The following is a 24,391-nucleotide window of genomic DNA, read 5'->3' as shown; positions in this document are numbered from 1 at the left end:
ATGTAACAAACTGTTAAGTATTAACTGTTGCCAATCATAGAAAACTCTGCAACAATTAAAATTCCTAGGCAACATGAATACTTGAAAAATCTGAACAGTCTGTTTCATGTGCATTGTGGAACTTTAATGCAATTTTTCTTTTTTACCTAAACATAATCAGAAAGGTAAGCAGGAGGCCTACGGTTGTGCCTGAAAGGATATTTTGGAGAGACTGTGTGTGTGACATTTTCTTCTGTTTCATCTCCATATCCTGGCTCAAACAAAAGCTCAGGCATCTCCTGGTTGAGTCTTTTAAAGAAAGAACAGTTCCTTGTGATAGAGTGTCCTTGTCGTTCTGCAGTTACCATAGTGCCTTTGACTCTGGTGACTGTGAGTGGTTTTGTACTGTATGGTGTCGTTAGTTTGTTCTGTTTCTGTTGCCGGCACAATACAGTGTCCCCAGGTTTGATGTTAATGTGTGTGGCATGTTTTCGAGTGTCTGCAAAAGCTTTCATCTTATCCTTTGCGCTTTTGTCTCTTTTGCGGACAACATCATCCGCACTGATGATACTTGAAGTAGCTATGGGAATTTTTGTGCGCATCTTCCTTTGAAAGAGCAGTTCAGCCGGAGAAGTCCCTGTTGTGCAATGAGGTGTGGATCTGTACTCACGAAGGAAAACATTTAACTGTTGTTTCCAAGGGAGACCTCGAGTGTGAGCAATTCGAATGGCTTTCCCTAAAGTACGCATAAATCTCTCTGCTGTAGCATTAGCTTGTGGCCAGAAAGGTGTTATTTTCCTATGGTGAAACCCACTGTATACAGCAAATTGTGCGAACATGTTGCTGTTGAAGGGAGGGCCATTGTCAGTTTTAAGCACTTTGGGAATTCCAAACATAGAAAAAACATCATCAATAGCTGGTATCACAGTAGTTGCTGATGTAGAATGGAGAATTTTGACTACAGGATAGCGAGTGTAGTCATCTATAACGACTAGCAGATATTCGCCAGATGGTAATGGCCCATAGAAATCCGCACTCAGATCATGCCATGGTGCTTCTGGCATTTCTGACCTTTGAAGCGGCTCGACATGCGTGATGGGGGTATTTGCTTGGCAAGCAATGCAATTTGTAGTCATGACTTCAACTTTTCGATCAATGTTGGGAAACCATATCTTTTCTCTCAGAAGACTTTTGGTTTTAGCAACCCCTTGATGGCTCTCATGAGCAAGATCTAAGACTCTTTGCTCTAGAGTAGAGGGTAGGACTATTCTAGAGCCTCTGAGAATGAGATCATCGTTCGGAGACACAGTGAGTTCAGAACTGACATTTCTGTACTGTTTTAGTTTGTCAGCAAAGAGTGGGTCTCGTGTATTTATGTGCCATGAGTTGTTTCTTATGCAGGAGCAAACCTGCTGGAGCACGGCATCCTTCTTTGTCTCAGTTTTTATCTCATCTATCATCATGGCTTTCGGTGTTGACTGCAGAGCCATGAAATTGACATACTCCTCTGCCACTTTGGATGCCCTCGTGTTACATTCTACATCAACTGGCACAGGGTGTCTGGACATGAAATCAGCAGGATTGTCAATTCCTTTTCTGTATTCTATTCTGAATTGGTATGGCTGGAGTCTGAGGCCCCATCGTTCAATTCTGGCTGGTGGCTTTGATCTTGGGTTGTTCCATATCAGTTCTAAGGGCTTGTGGTCAGTCACTAAAGTAAAAGGATGACCGTAAATGTACAAATGAAAATGCTCGCAGCTCCATACAATGGCTAGAGCCTCGCGTTCAGTTTGCGAGTATCGTTTTTCAGTGTCGCTGAGTGCGCGACTGGCATATGCAATGACATTTTTTTTACCATTTTGTGTTTGTGATAAAATGGCACCAAGCCCAACTGGACTGGCATCTACAACAAGTTCAGTGTCTTTTGAGGGGTCAAAGTATGATACAGTGGTGGCACGGGCTAAAGCATCTTTGAGCTGTTGTAGAGCTTGCTTATGCATTTCACCCCACTGCCAAGGTGTGTCTTTTTTGGTTAGATCACGAAGAGGTGCACAGATTGTCGAAAAGTCCTGTATAAATCGTGAACAGTAGTTTGCCATCCCTAGTAGGCTCCGAATTTCACCTTGATCCTTGGGTTCACTGGCTTGTAGAATAGCTGCAACCTTTTTGGGGTCTGCTGAGATGCCACTGTCAGAGAAAATGAATCCATAAAATTCAAGTCTGTTTTTGTTAAACTCACATTTCTCACGATTTAGTGTAAGACCACTGTCTTGTAGTCTCTGAAAAACAGCTTGGAGCGCTTCATCATGTGCTCTCTGTGAGGCACCATAAACAATGATGTCATCACTGAGGTTTTTTACACCTTTTATGCCTTGTAGCGTTTGTGCTACGGCATTCTGGAACACTTCTGCAGCAGATGATATGCCAAAATTAAGCCTTTTGTATCTCCTTAGTCCTAGATGAGTGGGGAATGTAGTGATGTATCGGCTGTCTGGATGAAGTTCTAGCTGATGGTAACCAGCTCTGAGATCAAGTTTTGAGAACACTTTTGCACCGTTTAGCTCTTGTATGACATCATCAATGGTGGGCGTTATGTGACGCTCACGTTGTATGGCTATATTAGCTTGGCGCATGTCAACACAAATTCTGACTTTATCAGGATCTTTTGGTTTGGGTGGAGTCACAATAGGGGAAACCCATGGCGTTGGACCTGTTACTATTTCTATGATGTCATTGTTTGTCAGTTGTTGTAATTCAGCTTCTACTTTCTGTCGAATGTGGAATGGCACACGTCTGTGTGGCTGACATGTAGGTTGAACGTCTGGATTAATGTGCAACTTCACTTGAAAGTTTTTCAGTTTCCCTATTCCTTTGAACAGTTCTGGATGATTTTCAAATAGTTCATCAGCTACTGTACGAATGGTGCTTGTATGGTTAACGGAGCTGGTGATGTTTTTTAATCCGAGCTCTTGTGCTGTTCCATAGCTTAGAAGAGTGTGTCCATCATTCTGAAGTACATAAAACTTAGCTTCTGTAGCACAATGTGATGCTTTGACGTCGCACTGGAACACTCCAATGATGGGTAGAGCAGTATCAGAACCATATGCGAAAATCTTGATTGTTGCTGGTCTGATTTGTGGTTTTGGTGCAAGCGTGTCAAATTCTGCTTTGCTAATAATATTTACTGCAGCTCCAGAATCGATCAAAGCTCTAACCCTGGTGCCGTTTATTTTTATTTCAGTCTGTGGCTGTTGTTGGCATGTGTTGCTGTTTAAAACAAACACGTATGCATCTTCACTACTTGATGAGTCATCTTGTGTATTACTGACACATGTTGCAGCAACTTGCTTGCTTGTTTGTGGATTGCTGTTATGTTTGTACTGTAGACGATCATTATATTTTCGTTGTTGAGGGTGTTTCGTAGTGTTAGATCGACACACTTTTGCATAGTGATTTAGTTTTCCACATGCTCTGCATTCTTTTCCTCTAGCAGGACAAACACCTTGATGTGGATACTGTCCTCCGCAGTTTCTGCATTGTACGTTAGAAATCTGTTTGTTGGTTGCTCTGAATTTACTTTGTTGCTTATAATTGTGATGTACAGCACTGACAGCGGCCACTGAGTTTTGTTCAATTCCAGCTGCTTGTTGCTCAGATATTTCCAGCGTTCTCCCATGGTCTAATAAAGCCTCCAAAGTCAAATCTGGTTCTCTGAGCGCTTTTCTACGCAGCCTAGACGACGTGCAGCTTTGTATCAACTGTGCTTTTATTTCACAGTCAATATCGGCAAACTCACAGTCTTTTGCAAGCATCCTCAGTCTGGTTTGATAAGTGTCAAGTTTTCCCCCATGTTGCTGAACAGCTTTTCTGAACTGATAAACAAGAAATTGTGTATTCTTTTTAGGGGAGAAGTAGTTATTTAGTTTCGTTTTTGTTTCTGTGTATTCATCTTCATCTGCGGCAAACGTATCATATATGTCATGCACGCGTTCTCCAGCAAGGTGCAGCAGTAGCGCTTTCTTCCGAGCGTCGCCGGTAATATTCATTGCAATAATGAAGTTTTCGAAACGCTGTATCCACTTATTCCACCGAGTTCCTATCGAACTGGGGTCTGTTTCTGTGTCAAATGGCTGGATGGATGTTTGATTCATCATCGACTGCATGGCTACAGCTTCTGTGTGATAGTGTTACTCACTCACGTACGGGAAGCATTTCTTCAAAACTTCAAATCATGGGTTGAGATCGCGTTAGTATCCTCGTCGCCATTGTGATGTTTATGTATTTCTGTGATGATGACAATAGACTCGCATGCTGGAGGAAACACAGCTCTTTTATTATTCACTTGCACACTAACTTCCTTACATGCGCCACCTGCTTGTGACGTCAACTCACGTGACTTTACATGTCACATCCAAATGCATATGTTACAAAATGCATTTTTATCACTCGCCATAGTGGCAGCTCTCAGACTGGTTGTAGTCCTTTCAGCCGCAATATCAAATCAGGCAATATCGATGCATATCAAAAACAGGCAAAGCAACAGATTATTATTATTCAACATATCCCAGATTTTTTAAAGAATATTTTTAGATTTAACCCCATTTGTAATCTTAACATTTTCATAAGTAACTATAACTTAGTTACATATTTTTTTTCTCAGTAACTGTAACGAATTACTGTTACATTTATTTGTAATTAAATTACGTAACGCCGTTACATGTAACTAGTTACTCCCCAACACTGCTCATAACACTGGCCTCCTCAGAGTTTAGAACTGAATATTACAGAGGTAGTATACTGTAGAATCACCTGAATAGTGAAAGAAAGAAAAAAATAGCCCAAGATTAAAGTGCTTTGGGAAGTGATTCTGAAAGAATCATGGTCGGATATACCAAAAATTTATCTTCCAGAAATGTCAGTTCAATATGTGTTTAGTGCCAGGGTTTCCACTCATGTTTATAAAAGCTAGGTTCCTGTTATTGCTTAAAAGGAAGGGGAGGTCACATTGAATGCTTGCCAGTTTAATGTATTGAAGCGCTCAAAGTTTAAATTCAGTTTTTATTTATCATAAAAGTTTTTCCTTCTGAATTTGAGTGTCTTTTGAACATTCTTTTATAAAGTGCAGCTCTGTCTCAATGGTGTTTTGATGGTAGCATGGGGCAGTCCATATCTACTGTGAACTTGGTTCAAGGTGGCTCTCTGTTTTGTATCTGTTACTTTGTACAGATAGTTTGCAAAATTGTATTGTCTTTTTAGGACCAAGCCTCATTGCATTTGAATTTGTTGTTGTGTATATTCTCCATATGTTTAACTACAAGGGTTTATCATGGTATAAATAAGGGTATATACAACTAAACCCGAAATTATTCATAATCCTGCAGTATGAATAATTTTGGGCTTGACTGTGTGTGTGTGTGTGTGTGTGTGTGTGTGTGTGTGTGTGTGTGTGTGTGTGTGTGTGTGTGTGTGTGTGTGTGTGTGTGTGTGTGTGTGTGTGTGTTGTGTGCGTGCGTGCGTGCGTGCGTGCGTGCAAGCGTGCGTGTGTGTGTGTGGTCATTATACCAGAGCTAAAAAACTAATTTAATGGTGGCCAAAGCCTTTTGCACAATACTGTGTATACAGTGCTTATATTTTATATTCTATTAGTAACAATAGCTATACAATTCAAATGCACACACCTATCAATTTCTGAGAACCAGCGACAACAGATATGTTTGTTGAATCAGTCTGTTACCCCAGTCAGTGTCTGTTGCTGTTGTACTGTACTGACTGAACATGTTCAGTGACCATTTGTCAATGTCTTTGCCAGTGATAGGTTAAATAATCTCATTAGCTTTGTATTTTGACCTATGCTCACTCTGGTGTAAGTGAATTACTGGGCCTGTGTCTGAAACATAGACAAATGAAGATGGTGTTGAACTTAATGTTTTTTCTTTTAAATAATGGTTGGTTGCTATGAATAATGTATTTTAGTGTTATTATATGCAGTTTTGTTTTATATTCTGATTTAGCTAACTACTTATAAGGTGCACAGGCAGTTCAATTCAATTAAGTGCAGATTTCAAATACTGTTGTTTTATTGTTTGTTCAATAGGTACAACTCCAAAATCTCCACCAACTACCGTAACCCAAGGTAAGGTCACAGTAGGTACAATATTCATTCAAAATAAGGTACTTTATTCATTCTATTTTCAAATGTTACATTTCTCAAAATATTTTGAATAAATAAATAAATAAATAAATAAATAAATAAATAAATAAATAAATAAATAAATGTTGTGATGCAAATTGTGCACATTCTCAGATGTTCTCAAAGTCACTTAATAAGCCAATGTTTTTTTTTTTTTTTTTGGGGGGAGTTTTTGAAAGATTTGGAATATATATATATATATATGGTCTCTCTCTCTCTCTCTCTCTCTCTCTGTATATATATATATATATATATATATATATATATATATATATATATATATATATATATATATATATATATATATATATACATAAATATATGGTCTGATTCAAAGTAATTAATTTTTTACTGGCCATATGGGGTATATCAAAAGTGAAAGTGCACACATATATATATATATATATATATATATATATATATATATATATATATATATATATATATATATATATATACAGTTGAAGTCAGAATTATTAGCCCCCCTGAATTATTCACCCCCCTGTTTATTTTTTCCCCAATTTCTGTTTAATGGAGAGAAGATTTGTTCAACACATTTCTAAGCATAATAGTTTTAATAACTCATCTCTAATAACTGATTTATTTTATCTTTGCCCTAATGATAGTAAATAATATTTTACTAGATATTTTTCAAGACACTTCTATACAGCCTAAAGTGACATTTAAAAGCTTATCTAGGTTTGTTAGGTTACCTAGGCAGATTAGGGTAATTAGGCAAATTATTGTATTGTATTGTTCTGTAGACAATCGAAAAAAAATAGCTTAAAGGGGCTAATAATTTTGACGTTAAAATGGCTTTAAAATTTTTTTTAAGTGTTTTATTCTAGCCGAAATAAAACAAATAAGACTTTCACAAGAATAAAAAAATATCAGATATACTGTGAAAATTTCCTTGCTCTGTTTAACATCATTTGGGAAATATTAAAAAGAGAAAAAAAATTCAAAGGGGGGCTAATAATTCTGATTTCAACTGTATATATATATATATATATTATATTATATTTTGTATATAAATTGTTAATTCTGCAGTGGAATATAACAAGACATCTGATGGCTGGATCCAGTACAATGATAGTCAGTATTTCATCAACGAAGAGCTCCTACCTATGGAAGATGCTCGCACGTTCTGCAAAAAGAATAATGGAGATCTTGTTGTCATTACTGGACAAACAGAGAGGAAGTTTGTATGGAAGCAGGTAAATCAGACTATTAAGTGAATAATGACAGATGACATACTTTTTTTTACTTTCATTGTTGTTGTTGCAGACAGGAATTTATCTGATAAATGTGTTTACATCAAAGTTTATGTGCATGTTTATATATCAAATAAACAAATTTATATCAGTTCAGTGCTTATCCAGCAGGCAAACCATATTGTAACAGATCTTGTGTTACTGTAGCTAAAAGGGTCATCCCTTTGGCCTACACCTGGACAACCTGCTGCTAGAGGGTTTCAGCCACTTTAAAATGGCTTCTCATCCTGCTAAGTCAGTGAAAACTAGAGAGTTGGGCCATTTCTATAGGGTTTATCAGGTATCAGGTTGTTCAAACAAAAATTACCACCAGGTGCCAGATTCACACCAGTTACTGAGGAATCTGAAAGTATTCTGTAATTTTTTTTTATCAGTGCTCTTCAAATACAGTATGAAATTTTTCAAGATTTTATACTGTGCTTTAGAAAATAGTTAACTGGTGAAATGTGTTTAAAAGCTGTTATTTTAGGAAAACTTCAAATAAGTAAACTTGAAATGTAGAAAATTGCTATCTCTTCTCCACTATATTTGCGTAAAACAAGTTATACTGTATATTACAATTTTAAGCCTTATGCTTAAATCTCATGCTTTAAAAATGCTAAATAATGTACAATAATACATACTTTCACATTATTTTACTTTTTTTACTTTTTCACAGCAATGCCACTCATTGTTTGAGCAATATTTGTTTTCTTTGCTTTAAAAAAAGAAAAATCTTAAACAAAGGCTACACTACACAATGATTGACACAGTGTATGATAACAACGACTAGCTCACATGGAAAACACAATATTCTGGAACCGTATTGCACAATTATTTCAGAATGGCTCTGGGACTCTGTTTTACAGATATCCAGGGGTTCCGAGAATCAGTACTACATTGGGATGATAGTGAATTTGGATAAATCATTTAAGTGAGTAAACTAGGATTGAGGCTGAATAAACTGTAATAAGTTTAGTTACTATGCAACATATATTTAGCTGCATTTCCAAGTTGTTGTGTACTTTAAATCTATTTTTTTCTGCATTTACAATAAGGATTTTCTTTCTTTTTGTAGCTGGGTGGATGGTTCGCCTGTTGTATATACATCATGGGATCAAAATGAACCAAATTTTGCCAACAATGATGAGAACTGTGTGAGCATTTACAAGAGTATGGGTAAGAACTTGTATAGTACTGTATGTCAGCATATCTATCTAATTTCACTTTTATACCTTAAAGTAAAAAGTGTGTGTTCTAATTTGATTGCTGAGCTCAATGCCACTTACTCACAATAACTATTTCACACACTATGTTGTGCTTTAATTTACTGCATCTTCTGACCAATATGTAATGCCATGACCATCGTGCATCGTGGCCTCTGAATTCAACCCTGGCATTCCTCCAGTGGTGCATACACTAACTGAGTAACTCTGCCTTGCTGACTATCCCTGGTCAGCAAATAACAAATGGCTGCCAGTCAGGTGGTTTAGCCTTGCATTCAATGTCCATACTACAGGTTTGCCAGGAAGATGTCCCCAAGGATTTAAACAAGGGACCTGGTGTTATCTTTGAGGTAGTCAAGAAGCTGCTGTGTGAGCTGTTGAGTGACTGATTTGACCCTTAGAAAAAGAACATCCTGCTTGGTACCCTCAGTGATTGGGCTGGAAAAACACTTACAGCTGATTAACAGCTTCCCAGTTTTTGAAAAGGACCATTTAACTATTTAAGCACAATGCAGTCTAATGCAGCGGGTTTTAGCCTGTGAATTGTGGTTATTAAACACACCCCCAATTAACTGAGTGTCCTATTCATTGTTACCAAACAGGTAAACTTGGTTACCAAAAGCACAAACACAGTCATTTTTTTCACACTACATGACTTAATATATTCTCTGTTCTTCATTTGTCAGTTGGCAGATTTGGCATAAAGCTGGCACAGCAGACATTCGTCCAGCACTGGAATACAGCATGTGGGTCAAACGTAGCCCAGGTTTGACAGAGGTGGCACCGTCTTTAAGGCGGCACCCAAGACATGGGCCAGATGTCAAATATAGTTTTTGACTCAGATGTTAAAAATGTATATGTGGGCCACGCAAGTTTGGTCTATCTTGACCCACATTTAAAATAAATTTTAATTATATTAATAAATAACGTTTTATTCATTAAATAAATGTTTTGATGCACAAAGTTATTTCCATCTTCCTGTTTGCATCTTCTAATGCCTTCATTTTAATCTCGGAAACAATCAAGATTAATTAATCTAATGTTTCCTGTATGTTGGAAAAAAACTGAATTGAACCTACATTACATATGATTTATTAACCAAATTATTATTTTACAAATTATATTATTATTAACGATTACTAACTATCATCATTATTAACTTATTTTATTATTGCTTAAATTATTATTGCCTAAAGCGCAATGCTTCATGGGTTTATCAATTTTATTGCAGTCGTGACACAGCAAATATGGCTTCCAGACAATGGCCAAACATGGTCCAGCTTGCCCAGTTCAGGTCGAGTTATGGATTATTAACTTGGCTGAGACTAGGCCCAGATATGGTCCATGTTTGGCCCTTATATGGAAGCCAGACTTGGTCCAGTCATGTACCGTAATTCACTGCGGCATGTGGGCCACGCAAAAGCTGATTGTGTGGGCCAGAGCTGGACCAAAGAAATTTTGCTATGTGGGAATTGCTGTTTGTAAATCTTAACTGTGTAAGTTACAATTCTCCACAACTTTATAGTTAATTTCTATGTGCTTTAATAATGTGCTTAATAATATGCTTTACATTGTAGATTGTGTCAAAACAGTTTAACATAGTTGAAAACAAAAAACAATAGCCATAAACAAAATATTTCAGATTGTGGAACATTCCAGCATATCAGGCAGGCAAGAGAGTAGTTCAATTTAAACTGATTCAGTTCAGTTTAATACTAATGTCACTGTTGAAGTTCAGTTTAATTCAGTTCAGTTTAATACAAATGCCACTGTTGAAGTACGATCCACTGACCAAGCATGGAAGAAGCAACAATGGCAAGAAAAAGAAAAACTTCACAAATAACAGAAATGGAAAACTGTGGGAGCAACCAGGCTTTCAATTTTCTTCTGGCCATAAAGAGACATCTGCACTGTTTAGCTTTTTTCAGTGAGATGTTTTCACCATAGTACTGGGTTCTCTTCAAGTGTGATAGTAAAAATGTTACATTGTTCAGAAGGACTGCTAACACCAGTGCTTCATTGTTCAACTCAGTCTTCATCATACAATGATGGTGGTGTTCATGGGCCACCACGCTTCTGGTTTGCAATGCTAATACTAGTTTAAACATTCTGATGTCGTTTCAGTTAATGTTTGAAATAAAAACTATGGTAAAAATGGTAAAGTCTGCCCCTGGATTTGATTATCAAATCTCAAAACGTTTGAGAATCACTGATATGTAATATGTATACTTTGTAATATCTATATTATTTACTGTTTTTAATATATATATATATATATATATATATATATATATATATATATATATATATATATATATATATATATATATATATATATATATATATATATATATATATATATATATATATATATATATATATATATGTATGTATGTATGTATGTATATGTTTTGTTTTAAAGGGTTCTGGAATGATATAAACTGTGGTGTGCCATTGCCATCTATCTGCAAAAGAAGTAGTAACTTTATCAACACAACCTTGCCCTTACCTACTGTGCAGCCAGGAGGCTGTTCTCCAGAATGGACCATTTTTCAAGGAAGAGTGAGTGACATTTCATCATAACATTTCCAGGCCCACATGGAATTTGTACAGGCATAAAGTTGCAGAATTTCTTACAAACTTTGATGTACTTTCCGCTTAGTACTCTCAGATTTAATACTTTTAGTTTCAACCAATTACAAATAATGTATTTTACTCAATAATAATAATAATAATAATAATAATAATAATAATACATTTTTGTGAACCCATAATTTTTATCAAACAATATGTTTATCTTCAATTTGTACATAAAAACTCAATTCTTACATTGATATGTTATCTAAACTAAGCTTGGTCAGAAAAGGCAATAATAGACTAATAGACTTTTTTTTTTTTTTTTTAAGTGTTACAAGCTTTTTCAGAATAAGATGACATGGCATGATGCTCGAAACCTCTGCATCTCACATGGAGGCAATCTGGTGTCCATTCTGAGTCATGAAGAGCAGGGTAAGCATTATTTTTAGTTTTTTCTTACATGTGCACCAAAACCTTGGTAATACGAGAAAGCTGCTTAATAAAAGAAAGGCCCATTTGTGTTTACATGTGCTGTGTAAGATGTGTACGTGTACAGCATCATCAAATAAACAACTTTCCGCCTCATCAGAAACTTGCTTAGCCCCAGCACACTATGGCCGCATCCTCCTCTGCTTCACCTCCCTCCTGGAATGCTTTTTTTTTGTTTTGTTTTGTTTTTTGTTTTGCTGTTGTTGTTTTTCTTTTTGTTCATTTTGACAAATTTGGGAAAGTGCTGTAAGAAAAAACTGCTATCATTTAAAACAATCTGCTCAGATAAGTTTAATAACTTGCCAGAAGCCATTTTATTTGTTTGGAGGTTGGAGCTATACTTGTTTAAACAGAATCGTCACATCCTCCATTGTTGTATACGTTGCTGTTCATATGTTACATCTAAAATGTGTCAAAAGTGTGACGTGCACTGTTTCCACATGTGTAGATTTGAATATAATGAAATTATGTGCTCAAAAGACATGTGAAAGCTCTCTACAGGTTACTTCTTTAAGCAATAATGACAGTGATTGCAACTTTTTGGCATACATGCCTACCAATAAAGGATAGTAATGCCAGTGAAAACGTGACATGTACTGAATCGTACTGTTCTCTACTGTTCTGAACTACACCACTAAGTGGTGGATGAGCAACAGGTAAATGGTGATATGGTGACTATGGAATCAAAGAGGTTGATGAGTAGGGTGTGTGATTAATCAAAATGAAATCACAAATGCGACTGAGCAAAACTGCAAATGTCATGCAGCTTTTGTCAGAGAAGCACAGCAGAGGGATTAGTAGTTAATCTCCTCCAAAAGCCACGTTAAAAAAATGGCTAATAATCACATGACTATGAAATAATCTCACAGAAGAATTTATTTGAAACAATCGACTGAAGTTTGGAGTGAAAACTATTGAGGTATTTAAATAGGGTAAAAAAAAAAAGTGGTATATTCACATATAATTCACCGAAATTCACTGAGAAGTTACATAGACAGCTGCCATTATAACATTTCTAGGATTCTATTAGATGCCATTATTATCTGATTAAATCAATTTTGAACGTGATTTGCATTGTGCATACCACAATTCTATGTAGTAAATACTGCTGAAAGCTGTAAGCATGTGAAAGCACACTGAAAGCATACTGAAAACAAATTGCATGAAATTGCTTTTAATTAGTCACCCAGCCAATAATTTATGTAAGGTCATAAGTTCGATACCTTGCACAAATTAGTCTGCTTGAAACATTTGATCTGAGGATTTTAAAGACCTGAAATGTATGTGCATCACTGCACAAAGGAGGCATGCAAATGTACATTGTTGAAGAAACATTCTTGAGAAACTCTGCCATATCATGTGTGTAATATAAATTATTTACCGAGCAGCAAGGCTGCAAGGCAGCTGGTAATGTTTCTCACACAGCTATGATATACAAGCGTATACATATAAATAAATGTTGCTTTCATTAATATTAGATATTTTGTAGTGTGTAAACGTTAACAACTTTGACCTTCTGATTCTGTTTGCAGCATTCCTTACTACGTTAATGCTTGATTCAGTTGATGACATATGGATTGGTTTTAATGATGTCAACTGGGAGATGAGATTTCTGTGGACTGATGGTAAAGGTGTCAGCTACACAAACTGGGCCAAGGGTGTCCCCTCATCAATGCCAGATGGGCCATCCAGGATGTATGAATTTGGATCAGAGGCAAGTATTCACACCATATTACTGACAAACACTACAGGTATCTATAGTAGGGGGCTTTGGTTTGACTACTAGTATCAGTGAGTAGGGGGGAAGCTGCAGACCTGGAAAAATAAAATACAGTTTATATGCAGAGACAATAGATTGACGGTAAGAGTGATGATTTTTCTGGCTCTATACTAAATCATTTGTGTGAACGTTGTGTGGTTGTGACAAAGACTCAGTAGGCTGGGGATCCATTTGCAGCTTTATTAACAGGAAGCAGCGTATTACAGAGTTTACGGAATATGAAAAGGCAGTACAAATTACAGAGTATTAAAAGGCAGGCTAGTGTCGGGACAGGCGGCTAACAGTCGGAGATCTGAGAGCATGTCGGGGCTGGCGGCTGGCAGACGGAGTACAAAAGGCAGGCTAAGTGAGAAGACAGCCGGCAAACAATTAGAGGTCAAGATCAGGCAGGGGTAGACACGGGAAAATCAAACCAGGATAAACGATTAAAAATGTTCACTAAGCAAAACAAGACTTCGCATGGACTGATGGGTGAGGAGTGTATATATAGAGTGTGTGATTGGGCATTAGCTGTTGCTGAAATCAGTTCCTAGTAAGTGGGCTGATGGGTAATGTACTTTGTATATGTGTCAGTACTCGGATGAGTGTTCCTTCTGGTGGTGCGGAGAGGGCGGCGCAAGTGTCTCGCTCATAACAGTAGTCACATGCAATTTTATTCATGGATCTTTTGTCAGAATATTAAAATATGCAAATCACATAGCCTATATGACATGTTTGTAACATTTCCAATAATATTTTTAAAATACTGTTAATTGATGCATATTTTTTCAACCATTAATTACAAATATACATGCTCAAGTATATAAACTATGATTATATTATATTTCATATTTTAATAATATTTTGCTAATTACTTCTAAGAGAGACCCTGATATGATTGTAAAGCACTTTGGATGTGTTTGGATGTTAAAAACAATACAATATATTTTATAAACTTCTTAGTTAAACTTAATACATAAATTCATAATAATATATCAATCTTTTTGAAATGATAAAATAACTAAAGGCTACGGTTGATCATTTTACATCATCCAATGCACATGTATTTTTAATATTATTTTTTAAATTTATAAAAACTTGTGATACTTTTTTGCAGGCTATGCATGAATATAAACAGTGGATATCAAATATCTGACTATATCTTTATGTAGCTAATACCATTAGTTCATAATTACACTGCTTATCTGATGTCAGTGTAGCATTTACAATTAAATTCACAACAAACGAAAACATTTGAATTCGCTGTGTATCTTCCTCCCCCTACTGTACGCATTCTGGTATGCATGCTTCAGGTCTGCAGCCATCCTGTACAGTTCCCAGAAAATGAAAATCAGTGATGTAAAAACCATTCATGAATTTACCACCAGGTGGCTCAAAGGGACTATTTGCAACTTGACAACAAAGAAATAAAAGTATAGTTAAATTAGAGGGTAAAAAAAGTGCATTAGGAATGGCTTACACACCAAACAAAAAGCAAGAATTAATGTCATTAAGACAAAGGCTCTCTATATACAGTATATTTAATTTCTATTCAAAATCATCCCTAATAAATCCATAGAATTGTCAAGTGGTCCCTTATAGGATGTGTACTCCTTTATCCTGGGCACTGACTGAGGTCCAAAAAAATGCTATTAACTTTGTGACACTAACAGATCCACATTGTCAGTTAAATACATTTAGTGAATGTGAGAAAGAATGGGTTAGATGGTGTGCATTCACCCGCCACTTTATTAGGTACAGCACCAGAATGAGGAAGAAAGGTGATTTAAGTGACTTTGAACGTGGCTTGGTTGTTGGTACCAGACGAGCTGGTCTGAGTATTTCAGAAACTGCTGATCTACTAATTTTCACGCACAATCATGTCTAGGGTTTACAGAGAATGGTCCGATAAAGGAAATATCCAGTGAGCAGTAGTTCTGTTGGCGCAAATGCCTTGTTGATGCCAGACGTCAAAGGAGAATGGCCAGACTGGTTCCAGCTGATAGAAAGACAACTGTAACTCAAATAACCACTCGTTACATTCAAGGTGTGCAGAAGAGCATCTCTGAATGCACAACACGTCCAACCTTGAGGCAGATGGGCTACAGCAGCAGAAGACAACTCAGGGCACCACTCCTGTCAGCTAAAAACAGGAAACTGAGGCTACAATTCGCACAGGCTCAACAAAATTGGACAATAGAGGATTGGAAAAATGTTGTCTGGTCTGATGAGTCTCCATTTCTGCTGCGACATTCGGATGGTAGCGTCAGAATTAGACGTCAAAAACATGAAAGCATGGATCCATCCTGCTTTGTATCAATGGTTCAGGCTGGCGGTGGTGGTGTACTTGTGTGGGGGATATTTTCCTGACACACCTTGGGCCTATTAGTACCAATGGAGAACTGTGTCAATGCCACAACCTACCTGAGTGTTGTTGCTGACCATGTTCATCCCTTTATGACCACAGTGTACCCATCTTCTGATGGCTACTTCCATCAGGATAACGCTCCATGTCATAAAGTGCGAATCATCTCAGACTGGGTTCTTGAACATGACAATGAGTTCACTGTACTCAAATGGCCTCCACAGTCACCAGAACTAAATACAATAGAGCACCTTTGGGATGTGGTGGAATGGGAGATTCGCATCATGGATGTGCAGCTGACAAATCTGCAGCAACTGCGTGATGCTGTCATGTCAATATGGACCAAAATCTCTGAGGAATATTTGCAATACCTTGTAGAATCTATACCACAATAGATTAAGGCAGTTCTGAAGGCAAAAGAGGGTCCAACCTGGAACTAGTAAGGTGTACCTAATAAAGTGGCCGGTGAGTGTATGCTGGGTATTTGAATAGTTAATGAGTTCATGTCTACTAAAAAGTGGCAGTTGTTACATTGTACAATTACAGCAATGTGTGAAGAAAACTTTTTTTGTTGGTTGGTGTGCTTTGGATGTTGAGTTAATTTAGCTGATCTCTGTTCCATCCAGAACTATGACTGTGTTGTCATGCTCAGAAGCCCAGAAAAGATGACAGGTATGTGGAAAGTCCAAATGTGTGGAGATCAACAAGGTTTCATCTGCAAGAGAAAAACAGGTAAGAGGGGAAAAAGTTCATTATTGGTAACATTGTACCTGAAATATTTACTTTGAAACACATTTTACAGTATGGGTACACTAATATGTATTAATTCAAGCAGACGTGTACCAAGAATCAGTACATTTTGAAAGTGTCTTTAGCCTGTTTGACTAAATGTATGAAATGTGTATTTAACGTTAATGTTACAGATACTCAGCTCATACGTCTCGTGACTACAGCAGCGCCACAGCATTTTTTCACACTGGGAAATGATTCGTATAAGGTGCAGAAGGAGAAAATGAGTTGGGATGAAGCTAGGAGACAGTGTAAAGCAAGTGACGCTGATCTTGCCAGTGTGCGGAATTCCATCAGCCAGGCTTATACTATCCTTACAGTCAGCAAACTTAAGGAGCCTCTGTGGATCGGTCTCAACAGCAACCTGGTATAAAAACATATTTGAACATGTCAACATTTGTAATCCTTTAAGGTAGAATTAAAGCTCTTTGCAAAACTTTTAAAATCATCAATAAAAAAATGTATGTAGCAAAGATCTATATTTCCAAAAATTTCCACATTTTTGACTTTTGTAACTTGCAGAGATTATAACTTATATGATGTATTCTAAATTTTGAAGTGGACTACATTTTAAAATGAATCCTTCCAGCAGTGAGATTAACATTTTCATCAGCCTTTAATTATATTTTAGCGAATGTGTATATTTTATAACTGATTGCTTGACAATAATTTATTTATTATTCCATGTTTATATGAATCTCAAGAATCATTATTTATTTGTGTTTTTTGTTGTTTTTTTGTCTTTAGACAAGTGGCCAGTACCGTTGGGTGGACAATTGGCTTCTAAGCTATAGTAGATGGGCAACAGGAGAGCCCAAAAACAATTTAGCTTGCGTGTACATTGACACAGATGGCAGTTGGAAAACAGCTACATGCAACAACACATATTATTCCCTTTGCAAGCAATCCACAGGTATTTTAATCAACCTCATTAATTATTGACATTAAGCTCTTTAAATTAGTCATAAGTAGATTTTAAAAAGCCTTGTTATTAAGCAACACTGATGGTTATGAACTGAACTGCATCCAGCAACTCATTCCTTGTGCTCACACTCCTGCACATCCAACACACAAGAAACTGAGCATGATTGAAAACCAAGTATGCTCATGGCAAAGTTCTTTTTCATTCTTTGCTTAGATGTATAAATAGAAGTCGGACAATAGCTTTACAGCATTATACTAATAAAGAGCATCAAGAAGTCATATACACTACTGAGAATGACGCTTAGTGATGTGTAAATATGTATTGTATACTGTTTCGGCCCACTTTACAATAAGGTTTCATTAGTTAATGTTAGGTAATATATTTACTAACATAAACTATTTATGAGCAATACTTACATTACTAACATTACTAACATGAACAAATACTGTAATGAATGTATTGTTCGTTGTTTGTTCATGTTAGTAACTGCATTAACTTATTATAACCTTATTGTAAAATGAAACTTGTTCTCTCAATAAAAAAATAACCACACAACAAAAATGATCAGTAAGGAAGGTCGTGGTGAAGGAGATTGAGTGCTGAGATAAAATGCTTTTTTTTAATTGAATGAATTATTACAAATCTTAAGAAAGCATCTGCATAGATATGTTGATATTCTTGCATAGCTCTGCAATACATTGGCATTATATCGACAGATGAGGTAATTAAAATAACACTATTGCAATGGTTTAACTATTGATCTTATTCTTCAATATAGATGTGTTTATTTTTGCAATTCTTTTAGAACTTCTGATTCAGTTGCCTATGGGAGAAAATGGCAGAAATGGTCAAACTACTTGCTATAATGTGTCTCCATGGCTATAAAGACAAAGTAGAATAATTTAACAAGAAAATATCAGTTTGCAACATCAAACAGCATAACGAGCCGTTTTTAACATCTAAAAATGAATGGAAGTGAATGAGAGCTAAAGTCTCGAGCCAAAAAGATTCAAATGGCTGCGTCCACTCGTATGCGAAGAATAAGGTGAATAGAGACTATTAAGAACTGAGACTATAGTTTAGACTAATGTCTTTTCTTGATCTGGTTGCAGCATAGGCTCTGAAAACATAACCATATATACATATCTGGAGATGGTGAATTATGTACCCAGAAGTACATCTGGCTGCATTTTATCTTTAAAACGAGCACTATGTGGTAGTATGATGTCGTTCCTTTTCGTGCTTACCAGCTGACCGCTTACCTCCGTATGGACGGCTATCCCGCTGTTACCAGTTTGTCTAGTGGTTCGCTGCGTACGTTGGTGGACTTGAGAGGCAGAGAGGAATTGCCCGCGACAACAGGGTTTGATTCCGGAGAAAGAACGGTTCCAGGCAGCAGATAAAACAAAAACAAAAGCCAAACAATAAAATAAAAAAGTAAAAAACAGGATGAGAATGTGGTAAAATTTGAAAACATGGTAAAAATTAGGCTGCCAAAATGGCTTTTTTTCGGGATTGCTTTTGAAAACACTGCCGGTTTGGTTTAGAGAAAGTGGGTGTGTGGGTCAATCAGTGCTTTTGAAAACAGTTTAGTGAAGCAGGAGGGTGGGTCAGTCATTCAGTAAATCAACAGCAGCCTCTGGTGGATTTACGTAAGAAGAGCAGGAGCAAATTGCACTCACGACGTGAAGTTTATTTATAAACTAATTTCGAGAGGATCACGTGCTTATGTTTGACACGGCTGGCCCAGAGTCAAACTAATGTATGACCCACCAATCAGACGATTCCTATCTCAGTATAAATAACCAAGCATCTTACCTTTAGTCATCTTCATCTTGAATAATCCCCCCTTCCACCACCTCTCCTCCTCTTTTCCTCTATAGGGCAGCACGGCGGCCCAGTGGCTAGCACTGTGGCCTCACAGCAAGAATGCCTCTGGCTCTGGTCTCTACCCGGCCGAACAGCATTTCCGTGTGGAGTTCATGCTCTCCCCGTGCTTGCGTTAGTTTTATCCTAGGTCCTCCGGTTTCCTATCACAGTCCAAAAAACATGAGAGTAAATTGACTAAACCAAATCAGCACCATATTCAACAACACACCACCTTAGCAATCCTTAAGCAGCAGGGGGGGGGGGGTTCTCGAGATCTACCTGAGCTCAAACTCCCCTCTCGCCTTGCAAACGGGAGGGAGCTCAGGGCTCTCTCCCGGGACAAACTAGCTTGTTACCAATCATCAGCTAAGTTTGAACTCTTGAAAGAAATTTGGCATTTGAGAAAGTGTACACAGCGGCCCCTGGTGGACTCATGAAAACAAAAGCTGCAAAAAAAACGTAGCTCCTGGAACGTATTTGGGACTCTGCAGAACTCCATATAAGGGTACGTTTTCAGAATAAGCCTGGGTTATCTATGTCACACTGACACAATACAGTATGAAAAAGTGACCCTTTGGCATTATCTTAACATTGTATAAGCATTGTTTAATTTGTCATAGAATAAAAAAGAGGCTAGTGTTTGTGTAAACATCCTTTACATAATAATCAGTTTACAATCTTTCATTGACAACTTAGGGAGTTCACACACTGCAAGCTCAAGAGAAGTTCTTATTCTAACGTAGTTCCACTATCCCATAGACATAGCTCCCACAGACCCACCTCAGATGCCAGGAAACTGTCCTGAGTCAAAGAAGCGTAAAACCTGGATCCCATTCAGAGGACACTGCTATGCCTTCATGTCCAACTCTGAGAACTGGGCTCATGCCACAGTTGAATGTATAAGAATAGGTAGGCATTACTTTCTTTTAAGTGTACAACATCATTTGTTTTAAACATAGCTCACTTAATATTAATGCATCAGTAATATCAACCGATTCACCTGATTTTTTTTTTTGTCATGATGTTTTGAAAATTATTAAAGTGTTAGGAGCGACAAAACACCCACTAAATGGGTAAAGCAATGGGTGTTATGGGGATTGAAAGCATTACTTTCAGTGACTTACGTCTTTTGTTTTTATCATATCATAAGTACTCTCACTGCTTTTAGGAGGATCATTGGTGAGTATTGAGGATCCAAAAGAATCCCATTTCATTCAACGAAATGTGGAGCTTATGCAGGACGGAGTCAGATCATTCTGGATTGGCATGCATCGCAGTTATATGGGTTAGAAACACACTTAAACCAAACAACCACAGAAATCTAAATTATATCAGAAGCACTATCTGACTATGTGTGTGTGTGTCTGTGTGTGTTTGTTTGTACCACAGGTGACTGGATGTGGATTGATAATGCGGTGGTAGATTACACAAACTGGAGAACCCAGGTGACTAATAATGCTGGTCATTGTGTGGAAATCCAGTCAAGCTCGGGTTTGTGGAATGCCGTAAACTGCAATTCTTACAAGCCTTATATCTGCAAGACTGAAAAAGGTTAGTGATCCAAACAAATATGTAGACATAAGAGTTTGTTTTTAGTTCAGTTTAGTAATAATAACATAATATAGTTTAATAATAATAACAATTGTTAATATGTAAATACGCTTTTTGCATTTCAGTTATACCACCAACAAAGAAGCCATCAGTTCCACGTATGTACTTACATTTTCTCAATTTCTTATAATTAGGGCTGTCAGTTTACACATGAATTAATGTTTTTTTAATGAAAGCTAATTTTAAACACTTTTTAAAAAAAGACAAACTCACACTTTTGTGAACAATTCCAGTAGTAATATTGGGTTAAGCAAGCAGCAATGAGCTGAATGGGCAAATGAGATCTTCAGTAGTAAATTGAAACGCTACACTTTTTGCTTTGTTCTCCCTCTGCTCCTCTCACATGCACAGCTTTTATGTGAAGCTGCTTTGACACAATCTAAATTGTATAAGCGCTATACAAATAAAGGTGAATTGAATTGAATTGAATTGAACATGCTCTGATCCATATGAAGAGTTTAGATGCAAAAGCCTCTAAATGCCATTAGAAAATTTCTTCTAAAACGAGCAGTTTTCCCATTTTTCTTGAATAGCTTATTTTCATTGCTTTTAAAGTGAAATGACAGCATAAAAACAAAGGAGGTTGAGAAAAATACTTTATTTTAGAATAAAACATAATTTATACACACATAATGGTTTTTTAAGAGATCACACTTAGCTGATGATTGATTAAGCATGTTTGGCATGCTGTCCCAGGAGAGAGCCCTGAGCTCAAAAGATCCTCAAGCCCTTGGCTTTCTCCCGTTTGTAGGGCGAGAGGGGAGTTTGAGCTCAGGTAGATCTCGAGACCTCCCCTGCTTATTTCTGGCTAATGACGAATGGCTTTATGAGAGAAAATTACTGTTGGCTAAGAACTTGACTATAGTGCCAGTTTGGTTTAGTCAATTTACTTATGTCGCATGTCATTGGTTGGTGGGAAGAAACCAGGGAACCCGGGGGAAACCCACATGAGCACTGGGAGAACATGTAAACTCTGCACTGAAACATCGACTGGCCTAGTAAAGATTAGAACCAGTGATGTTCTTGCTGTGAGGCAACATTGCTAACCATTGAGCCGACATGCCACCCAATCTATGAAGAAGGGGGGATTCTTCAAGAAGATGACTGTGCTAGGAAGACTATGGTTATTCATAGTGACTTAATAGTGAGAATCATGTGATAGTTAATGCGAGTCTAGCTGTCGTCAATCATAAGCACGCAATCCTCTCAAAACTGGTTTATAAATAAACTTCTCTTATTGTGCCTTTACTCCTAAGCTTTCCATAGTCTAAAAGTGATTGTCTATTGAACAAAAATTTTTAATTGTATTGAAGTTTTTATCACCAAATTATTCTGCTTTAATCCATAATTGTTTGCATTTACATTTTTAAAGGCACTAAGATGAAAAAAATACTGTTCTCCCATTTCCCGGACACAAACAATGACTGCAATGGCCTTGTAGCACTTTCAGAATTTCGGGACTTCTACTGTTAAACGTCTGCATCTAGCTTTAAATGTCATATTCAGCAAAAGTATTCTACTTTTTAAAAATTTAACTCGATTTTGACATTAAAAGGCACAGCTATAATATTTTCTCATATTTAATGTATTTTACAAGTTTCCCTCCGCTTGTTAACAATATTTTTCCGCAACCAGTTTGCACACACAGCTCCAGGTGACGTAACTGTGGTATCTACTCCAAATTGATCTATAGTCTCATCTCATTTTAATTTTTTCAGTATTTCCTCACAGATATAAAACTGCTTATCTTATAGAACGAAGTGCAGTTCTCTTTTGCATTTATTTCACTGCATTGTGTCAGTAACACATCTGAGATATGACGAAGCTCCTTTTTAACCATAGCCTCATTAAATCACACTAGTTCCTAGATTTAGTCAGTGACATTCTAGAACATGAACATGCTGAAAAATACCATAACTATCTGTTTTATCATTACTGACAACTCTGAAAACTGGACTGACACAGTTTCAGTTTACTTTTAATTTTGTTAAGCTGTATTGACATAATCTACATTGTAAACGCACTATAGAAATAAAGATGAATTAAAATGGGAAAAAAAGATTAAATTGTATGCACATCATTTGAAAAGAAGCAAAAGGCAAACAGACATATTAAAATTCTAAACTAATCACGAAAAATTATTCAGCTGACAGCCCTGAATATTAAATATACTGACAAACCAGAATAAATTATATTGCTCTAGAGATGTTTAGCTATCTTTTAACATTGCTCCTATTGTCTGTGTTTGGTTTGCAGTGGCTGTGGTGGACGAAGCCCCTCATGGCTCAGCTGGCATTGCAGTGGGGGTTGTCTTGGTCATAATTGCAGTGGCAGGACTTGCCACATTTTTGTTTTTAAAGAGAATCCCTAGGCCTGTGATTGGAGAGTGTACATTTGACAACAGACTCTATATCAACTCTGACCTGACACAGTCTCCTAACACTATTGATACAAAGGGACTCGTTGCCAACATCGAACAGAATGAGCATGCCTAACACAAGCATATGCACTTTCACATAAAGATACACACATATCTACATGCACACACCTTGGAAGTAGGAGAGGTGAAAACATTTTCAAATGTGTATATAATATTAAGGATATGGTCCAGAAGCACAATCTTCTATATTAATGATTCATCACAGCATGTTGGGTCCCTGAAGGTCAAAATAATGTATATAAACAATCAGGAAAGCATTATTTTTAGCAGAATGCGGTCAATTTTTTTTTTTATCAATGAAGTATAGACTTTTTTTGGGAATAACCAAATAGACTGTTGGAATTCTTTCTATCACGGAAATTGAATTTTTTTCAGAAAGTTCATAGTGCTATTGTTTAAGTTTCTACAAATGTAGTTGTATTTTTGCTTTCACATCTTACTTGATCTTAACTTTATGGTCACCAGCAAACTGGACATGAAGCGGCAGCAGATGTTTAACAGCTAATATCACACACCATACATATTTAAAGCAGCAATTCAAAACAGAACATAGATAAACTCTGGGAATGGAGAGCATGGGATTATGTATATGATACATTTAGCCTGTATGTAGCACTCAATAGCTGAACTCTGTTTATAATTAAATTGCATTTGCCACAATCATTGTTAATGTAAATATGCACTTCACACCAGGTCAAAAAATAGATATCATCTATAGATATATTTTTTTCCCAATAATGCATTGTCTTTTTGTGTTTTTACAATACATACATATAGGGAATTATCATCATGTATTTCAAATGGTCCTTTTTTCTGTTTACATAAATAGGCATTATGAGCTTTTACAAAGCAAATGCAAGTGTTTTCATTAAAGTGTATCTATTAAACGTAATCTACAAATCATTTAATATCATTAAAT

At 36.7% G+C, this 24,391-nt stretch overlaps 1 protein-coding gene across 2 annotated transcripts in view; it reads left to right on the top strand.

Moving 5' to 3' along the window:
* Positions 1-24,391, top strand: part of mrc1a (mannose receptor, C type 1a) — a 68,005-nt gene extending 43,614 nt beyond the window's left edge. Inside the window, exons 16-30 of one of the 2 annotated variants that reach the window (XM_056462211.1) lie at positions 6,074-6,112; positions 7,220-7,386; positions 8,292-8,356; positions 8,501-8,601; positions 11,071-11,210; positions 11,555-11,657; positions 13,247-13,428; positions 16,465-16,570; positions 16,762-16,994; positions 17,375-17,540; positions 20,181-20,330; positions 20,590-20,706; positions 20,811-20,972; positions 21,098-21,130; positions 23,289-24,391. In XM_056462211.1, coding sequence (XP_056318186.1) covers positions 6,074-6,112; positions 7,220-7,386; positions 8,292-8,356; positions 8,501-8,601; positions 11,071-11,210; positions 11,555-11,657; positions 13,247-13,428; positions 16,465-16,570; positions 16,762-16,994; positions 17,375-17,540; positions 20,181-20,330; positions 20,590-20,706; positions 20,811-20,972; positions 21,098-21,130; positions 23,289-23,527 — 2,003 coding nt within the window. In that variant the 3' untranslated portion in view covers positions 23,528-24,391. The remainder of the gene's footprint in view (positions 1-6,073; positions 6,113-7,219; positions 7,387-8,291; positions 8,357-8,500; positions 8,602-11,070; positions 11,211-11,554; positions 11,658-13,246; positions 13,429-16,464; positions 16,571-16,761; positions 16,995-17,374; positions 17,541-20,180; positions 20,331-20,589; positions 20,707-20,810; positions 20,973-21,097; positions 21,131-23,288) is intronic. The other variant, XM_056462212.1, reaches the window with a different exon arrangement.

This window comes from Danio aesculapii, chromosome 7, assembly GCF_903798145.1.
Source record: "Danio aesculapii chromosome 7, fDanAes4.1, whole genome shotgun sequence".
NCBI lineage: Eukaryota > Metazoa > Chordata > Actinopteri > Cypriniformes > Danionidae > Danio > Danio aesculapii.
Note: the sequence above shows the minus strand (reverse complement) of the source record. Positions and strands in the feature narration are given on the sequence as shown.